Source organism: Dama dama, chromosome 20, assembly GCF_033118175.1.
Source record: "Dama dama isolate Ldn47 chromosome 20, ASM3311817v1, whole genome shotgun sequence".
Lineage (NCBI taxonomy): Eukaryota > Metazoa > Chordata > Mammalia > Artiodactyla > Cervidae > Dama > Dama dama.
Window position 1 is genome coordinate 9,395,741 of NC_083700.1, and position 8,131 is coordinate 9,403,871.

Genomic DNA, 8,131 nt, shown 5'->3' on the forward strand with positions numbered 1-8,131 from the left:
GACACTAATGCTAGTCATTCTCTATCTGGATAAAGAGACAGCAGAAACATCAGGGGAACAAAGTCACAATGGAGGCCACTGAAGTGGAGTCGGGTTAGCCAGGGAAGGCTTGCCAAGAAAAGATTCTAGGAAGTGAGCTAAGCCTGCACAGAAAGCTGGAAAGCAGAGGCACAAAGACCAGAACCCCAATACTGGATTATAGTGCCTGAACATACCTTCTCAAGACTATGAGCAAGTGTCCATTGAGATCAGTTTATTTGATTGCTCTTTTGTAATTTTAAATTAGCTTTTCCTCCAGTAAGGTTTATTTATACCCTTGATAAAGAATGCTTCTGCATATCCATCCCAATTTTCCAACAGGTTTAAGAACCTCTTAACAAGAGTTTCATGTTCTGACCCCTTTCTACTTCCCCATGTTCATCTCCTGCCATCTTCTGCCTAAAATATACCCCACCCTGCCATACACACACACATAAACACGTATAGTTCTCCAGCCACTTTCAATTATTTGCAACGCTACAAACACACTATGGTCTTCCATGTCTCTGCTTTTGCATCCGCAGCCTGCATCCCCCACTCCTCAATATTTTCCCATCTTCACTTGGTGAAATCTTGCTCTCCTTCAAGATTCAGTTTCCTCCACTGAATTCCTAGTGTTTCACAGAAGCGCTTATCACATTGCACTGTAATACATGTGTGAACCCACCTGCCTCTCTTCTTATATAATTTCAGTGACTTTGTAGTAATAACATGGTGAAGATAATACTTGAAGAAAATAAGAAGAAGAAAAAGATGAAGGATGTTAATGTGATACTGATTAATCACTCAAAAAGAAAGGGAAATTGCATTGTGACTGAATACCTATAGATTAGAAGGGTGTGAGGGTGGAGTTGTTATCAGTTCTAAGCCTTAACAGTAAAGGTTAACTGATGAAGGGTATAGACCTAATGAGAAAGAATTCTCCTGGAAATAATTCACACCAGCTCTGCTGAGATCTCATAGTTCTATAGGCAGACGAGGAACTTATAAAGATTGAATTGTGTGTTCGTGTTGGAATGGCTTTTACAGAAGTAAGAAACTGGCAAAAACTAGAATTCAGCAATTTTGAGAATTTGTCTTAAACTTTCTTCAAAGAGATTTCTTGACGCACTTGTTTAATTTAGGCTAAAATGAGCAGGGCCTGCCTGCTGCCACCAGAGCTTATCAGAGGCTGTCTAGCTACGCTGGCCTGGGAGGTGCATCTGGTTGTCTCTAACTGTACACTCACCCTTAACCTGGAATGGGAGACCCACACAAGTCCCTTTCTGTCTCTAAAACTACAACACAGGACTTTGAAGGTATAAACTCATCAGAAACAGAACTGAAAACCTTTTAAATTTTAACATTAAATTCATGATGAATAATTACATCCTGACCCTTAAATGTTCCAAAGCGCTTAGTACCAAAATAACCTTAAGTTCCAGAAAACGGCCTGTGCTGAAATATGCGTCGTGTGGGTTTACATGAAAAACCAAGGATGACTAAATTCACTTCCAAAAGTCAACCTCAAAGCAGTAAATAGCAGATTGCTACTTCCCTACTGAAATCTTTGAGGCGAAGGAAGAGATGAGAGGGAAGGCCTTGTGGTAACAAACTGCTCAGATGTGCTGGTGAGATTGACATGTCAGCTACCACACTTTATAAACCACAGCAAGACAGAGGGAAGAAACCGACACGGCTTAGTAAGGTCTCCACGTGACGCGAGCAGGGGAGACCGGAGGCGGATGTGCCTGGAGGGGACTGTAGCCACCCCCTCCCTCAGCTCTCCACAGTAGTGGTCTCAGGGGTTCCCTGACTCACAGCCGAGTTGGAAGTGGGGATCTCGACTGTGTGCCCTGGGACGGCCTGTGTCTCCTTTAATTCCAGGACCACCCGGCTGAGAAGGCCTTGGAGCAGCTGCATTTCTCGAAGCAGAAGGGCCACGTCGGGTTTTAGGGCGCCAGCGGTTTGTTGCAAGGGTGTCGGTGGCGCACAGGCCGGGGGCCCAGCGGTGGGGGCTCCGCCCGCGGGGAACGGCGGCCCAGCTGAGGTGACATTCGGGACGGAGGGGACCGACGGGACCGATCTGGACACCGGGGGCTTTCTGAAGGAAAGCGGCTGGTTACCGGGGGCCGGGGCGGTGGTGGACGCCAAGTCCAGGGGAGAACCTGCGAACACAACACACAGAGAACCGCTCGGCTGAAACCGTTCTCCCATGGCCTGGCGCGGGGAGAAGGGGGCAAAGGACTGAAGGATGGGCCCGGCCGGGGAGGGGAGTGAGGACGGCGAGGAGGATGGAAATGAGCTGCAGGGGTGAGGGAGGCAGGGGTGGGGGAGGCGGTGGAGAGGGAGGGCGGGGCAGGAGACGGGGGCGGGGGCGGGGGGTGAGTAACGGGCATTTCCGGAAGGCCTGGGCGGAGGCGGGGCGGACCGGGCTGCCCGCCGGGTGGGCTTCCGGAAGGGCCGGCACTCACCGCGGCCCGGGAGTTGCAGCCAAGGGCTGCGTTTCCGGACGCTGCGGGTGGTTGTAGCCGCCTCGCACCAGTACGATTCCAGCTCCTCGACCTCTGGGTCGGGGACCGTGTACTCCGCATCCCAGTCGTAGCGGCGCACAGGGCGACTGTACTTGTAGAAGGCGAACTGCAGCGGCGTGTCGCGCTTCTGCGGGTGCAGGCGCGTCTCGCAGCGTAAGACCACTTCTCCGAAGGCCGAGCCGCGAGCCTCCACCCGGCCCATCACCCTCAGCACGGGCGCCTGGAACAGCTCTGCGGAAGCGGGGGCCCAGTGGTCAAGGATGCCCTTTAGGCCTGGTGCAAGGGTCCAGGGAACCGGACCAGCTTTGTAGTCCCACTACCCCTCTCCGGCTCCGGTTTCCCACGAGGGCCTCTGACCCACCAGGGAGGAGGTTGTGTGTACACGTGAAGGGAGGAGAGTCCACGAGGGAAGGGGGAAGCTTGAATGGAGGCGGCACCAGGTCAGACGCCTCGAGTCACTTCCCGACTGACATCCAGCTCGGGTCCTCCAGCCTAGACGGGGTCTCAGGACGCCTGGGAGCAGTTCCCTCTCCCCAGTCCCACCGTGATCCCATTTACTGCCACTGTTATTCTGGCTGGGGCTGCGAGACAGCTGTCCCCTACATGGGTTCCTACCCGGAGAAAGAAGCCGGGACCCCTGCCCCCACCCAGGCTTACAGATCAAGTGCGACTTCACACTAAGAAGGAGAGGAGAACGTGCTCGTGGTCCCGCAGAGAAATCCCCAACTTGCCAGCTACTATAACCTCCGCCCCTTCCTTTCCCCGCCGGGTTTCCGTCCCAGAATTTCCCAGAGCTGGTTTATCTCCCTACCCGGCCCCGTCTCCCCCACCTTGCACGGTCACGGCCACCTTGGCGGAGAACATGGGCGCGCTTTCCACGGGAACGCGCATGGTACCGGAGCACTGGTAGCGCCCGCTGTCGCTGGCGCGAGCCTGGGGCACCGTGTAGTTGGCGCTGGAGTGGAAGTAGCGCACGGGTTGGCCGTCGTGGTAGTAGTGAAGTTTGTAGACGATCTTGTCGTACCAACCGCGACAGCGCAAGACCAGCGGCTCGCCCTCGAACACGGCAGCATAGGGCACTTGCAGGATCAGCCAGTCTACGACAGTCAGCACAAACAGCCTGATTCCAAGAGAAAGTCCAACCCTTGGGGTGACCCATTCTTCTCCACCTCCCTGCTCCCGTCTTACTTCTCCTTCTCCCCCACCAATTCCCTTCTCCCTTACTGGACACCCCAGGAGCCTCAGATGGTGAGTGGCAAGGGGAAGGGGAAGGCCAACCTTAGGTATTGATGCCTGAGACTTGGTTCCAGCCTCAAAGAGTAGTGTCCGTCAGAATCTAGTCTAAACGCCTTAAGATGGCATCAGGGCCTTCCTGACCTGGCCACTGCTTACCTTTTCTGCACCATCTCAGGATTCTCCCCTGCCGCCTGTCTCCTTTTCCTTTCCTATCTTACAATTCAGGCTAAGTCCATCCATACTGTACTGCTGGGCCAACTGGCACTGCTCTAAGCCCAGAGCCTTACTTTAGGCCAAAAAGACCTCTTCACCTGCTTTAGTTGAGGCCTGCTTATTCTGCAGGCCTGAACTTAGATCTTATCTCCTCCAGAAAATACCTGAGGGCCTTCCACCTCCAAGGACAGCCTTAGGCACCTTCTGCAGTACACTTATTTACCTGATCATCATGATAGCTAACGTTTACACAGCCCTAGTGTCTGCTAAATGCCACTTTAGGTGTTTTACATGGAGAAAAAATTATGCAAGTAATAGCCACAATCTCTATGGTACTCTCAGTTCTGCAAGCAGCAACTACTGTCTATCATATTCAGTATCTTATCTGTACTTGCTGTCAGTTTCCAAACAAGAAACCATGAAGTGTGGATGAGAGTTGGACCATAAAGAAGGCTGAGCGCGGAAGAATTGATGCTTTTGAATTGTGTTGGAGAAGACTCTTGAGAGTCCCTAGGACTCCAAGGAGCTCAAACCAGTCGATCCTAAAAGAAATCAACTCTGAATATTCATTGGAAAGACTGCTGCTGAAGTTGAAGCTCCAATACTTTGGCCACCTAATTCGAAGAGCTGTCTCATTGGAAAAGACCTTGATGCTGGGAAAGATTAAGGGCAAGAGGAGAAGCAGGCGGCAGAGGATGAGACAGTTAGATAACACTACTGATTCAATGGACATGAGTTTGAGCAAACTCTGGGAGACAGTGAAGGACAGGGAAGCCTGGCATGCTGCAGTCCCATGGGGTTGCAAATAGTCGGATGTGACTTAGAGACTGAGCAACAAATGGGTATGAAGTGTAAATGCTAATCTGAACATTGAGTGATAACCTTTTAAATTCTGAATACAAAATATCGCCTACCAGGCTAAAATGACAAAATATTCCCTACAAAGTAGCCAATCCTGTGCCCTAGTGAACAAATTACTGTTACTTCTATTATTCTGTTTGGAAAGTCTTTATGTCTTCCCAGGAAATTAGTTTCTTAATTGACGTGTGTGTGTGTGTGTGTGTGTAATAAAATTTGAATGAAGTGCTTTGTTCATCTGCTTTTTTCTTTGACAGCCTCTCATAATTCATTTTTAATCTTCACAATAACCGAACAGATGGATACTATTATTGTCCCTATTTTACTAATGGGAGGCACAAGGAAGCATCACTCTGCTCAAGCAAGAGTAAGCCCCCAGTTGCAGGCAGCCTGTCCAGGGAACCTCACTTTTCCTGCTTTGCTCTGCCCTTTCCCTTCCTGCCCAACCCTTTTCCCCAAAAGTATTCAGTATCCCAGGTCCTTAGAATCTCTTCTCTTGTGAGCTAGTAAATGAATAGAAATGTTTATTTACTGTCCACTGTGGCAGGATGGTAAAGGGACCTTTGAGGCCATGCAAGCCTTACTGCATCTCTTACATGGTGCCAGGCAGACTCAATACACCCCTCTCTTCCTACCCCAATGAGAGTGGCCCAGTATCCTCTCCCACAGGAGGGGCAGCCTTGCCAGAGGACATGTGTGCTGCCCCTCCAGTGTTCAAACACTCACCATTAGATACCGAGAGGTGGATGGGGTCACTGACAGGTGCGCCGCGTGTCTGGCATCTATACACCCCTGGCGTGTGCACCTCGATGCTCTTCTTATAAGAAGGCAGGAGTAGGTGGCCCAAATACCAGAGAGTGCTAATGGGTCGAAGCTCCAGGAGCAGCGGGTGGTACCCATCACACCGCAAGGTTACCTTTTCCCCCTTGAAGATTGTGGTCCAGGGTGGGTGTAGAGACAATACGGGCTTCTCTACAGTAGCTGGGGGAGAGGGTATGGGAGGCAGCAATGTGAAAAAGAGAATCAAGGTGAGGTGCCCAAGGATGTGATCTAAGGTTGGGAAATATCGGAAAATGCCAGTTTCCAGGACCCAGGTTACTAGTCCATCCCTGGGAGAGGAGAGACCACACTGGGCTATCAACATGTCCCTTGGTGAGCACCCATATCTAAGTGCTAGGCCTGCAGGCAAACTGAGTCACAGGGATTGAGAAGAGACACTACCCTGGAACAGCTAAGAAGTGGGGAGTACCCAGGCAGGTCACTTTGGATGGTTGGAGTAGAAGTCACAGAAAATTGGGATGAGGGATGTGTAAGACTCACCAGTTTGCCCACTGCTTGGAACTACAAAATAAGAAAGAAGAAGGAGAATGTTGGAGATGAAAGGAAAGAAAGGGGGCTCTCTTGACCATAGGAAAGATTCAACAAATCCCAAGACATGTTTTTCTTCTGCCTTTAGTTCCCTCAACTCAGAGAAAGCCCCTTTCCTCTTTTCCTCTCCAAAAATAGATAACAAATTGAGGATTGAATATCCCCCCAACACACATATACACCCTGACTTCCACTCTTCCCCATACCTAAAGTTCTTAGGCCGGTGTTGCCTCATTGAGGACTCACCCAGGAGCAGCAGGACTGTTAGTTCCCACATGGTGGATCTGCCAGCAGCAGCTGCAAGGCAGTGGAGACACGGTGACACAGGATGGAGAAGCAGCAGAGAGACAAGGTGACCAGTGCTGACCCCTGAGTCCTGGGAGCACTCTTACTTCTCCCAGTCATTCCTAGGTTCTGAACATGGTGGACTGGAGGGAGCAGGGGACAGGCTGGACATGCGTCAACTCTCAGATGTCCCAAGTACCAGACACTGTCCCACCTACTGCGCCTAAACTGCCTCACATCTCAGGCCAGCCCCCGCTCCTGTAGAGAAGACCTTTGTTCCCTTTGCAGCCCAAGAAAGCCGCATAGAACCCCAGGCTCTGGCAGGTGACCCTGCCACCTTCAGGCTCCCCGCAACATCCCACTCCCTCCCACTCCCTTCCCACCCAGGAAGGTCCCATAAGCCTCAAATGAGAAAGACATCTTCATATCCTCAAGATCCACACACGACAGGGACTTCCCTGGTGGCGAAAACTCCATACTCCCAAAGCAGGTGGCCTGGATTCGATCCTTGTTTGGGGAATTAGATCCTGCCTACTGCAACTTAAGTGGCTTAGATGGTAAAGAATCTGCCTGCAATGTGGTAGACCTGGGTTCGATCCCTGGATGGGGAAGATCCCCTGGAGAAGGAAATGACTGCCCACTCCAATATTCTTGCCTGGAGAATTCCATGGGGTCACAAGGAGTTGGACATGACTGAGCGACTAACACTTTCACTTCATTTTGCTGCAACTAAAGATCACTTGTGCCCCAACAAAGACCCAGTGCAGCCAAATAAATAAATAAAAATATTAAAAAAAAAATAGATCCACCCTGGATTATTCTGCTCACTTCCCAGTGATAGGCACTGGTGTGAAGTGAGATGGACGTTGGGTTCTGTATATCCAGAAGTCACGTCCTTCCCTGGGTGAGTAGACAGAAGAGCATGATTCATCAACCACCTTCTGTGTCACTGTCTTACAGTGTCACAGTCAAGAGGAGAAAAGATTATGTGCTTCCTCTTTCTATCTCCTCTCCTAGAACCTTAAACCTCAGAAATTAGAAAACCCTTCTTTCCCACCTATCCCAGTGATCTCCTCCATAGCATCTCCACTCACTCGGCTTTCCTTCCTTCTCTCTGTCCCCAGCCATGCCCCAGTTCTAATAATCCTTACCTGTGTTAGAGAAGTCACTGCATCAACCCCTCAGAAGCTTCTCAGATCTGACTTCTTGCCTCTACTTCTTGTGCTTTTCAAGCCGTGTGATCATACCCTGAGCAGTGGGGAACCTGAATTCTCCTGTAAATACTTAATGAACTTTCCAACCTGATAGTATGTCTCCTTGGACAGTGTTCGGTCCTCATCTGTGGCTGTTTAATACCGGGGTACCTCCTTCCTTTGGAACTCTGGCAGGAAGGAGATAGATGATCAAACCCTGTCAATTCTCTTTAAGACAGTCTCTTCCCCGTTTCCTTGCTGATGCCCAAAGTTTCACTCTGAGAATTTCCTCGTAGTTTCTCTTAATGTGCTAGCCTTTGTTAAAAATGCAGATGCCCCTTAGGGAAATGTGATTGATCCTTTAAATTAAGCTGGCCACTTCAGATCCTGTTTGGAGAGCATGTTTTGATAGAAGAGAGATAGAGT

At 50.3% G+C, this 8,131-nt stretch overlaps 1 protein-coding gene across 1 annotated transcript; it reads right to left on the minus strand.

Moving 5' to 3' along the window:
- Positions 1-1,585: 1,585 nt before the first annotated feature.
- Positions 1,586-7,863, minus strand: FCRLB (Fc receptor like B). The gene is made up of 7 exons (XM_061119797.1): positions 7,664-7,863; positions 6,474-6,524; positions 6,180-6,200; positions 5,586-5,840; positions 3,383-3,649; positions 2,493-2,783; positions 1,586-2,186 (listed from the first exon to the last, which is right to left on the minus strand). Exons 2-7 carry the CDS (start codon positions 6,502-6,504, stop codon positions 1,798-1,800), a joined length of 1,254 nt encoding a protein of 417 aa, XP_060975780.1. The 5' UTR covers positions 6,505-6,524; positions 7,664-7,863; the 3' UTR covers positions 1,586-1,797.
- Between the last annotated feature and the right edge of the window lie 268 nt (positions 7,864-8,131).

Bases quoted from the DNA above. Each gene is read 5' to 3' on its own strand.
- FCRLB (XM_061119797.1), bottom strand. From the start codon at position 6,504: ATGTGGGAACTAACAGTCCTGCTGCTCCTGG. The intron at 6,201-6,473 runs GTGAGTCCTCAA...CTTATTTTGTAG, and splicing joins AACAGTCCTGCTGCTCCTGG to TTCCAAGCAGTGGGCAAACT. The intron at 2,784-3,382 runs GTGGGGGAGACG...CCGCTTCCGCAG, and splicing joins GGTGGCCGTGACCGTGCAAG to AGCTGTTCCAGGCGCCCGTG.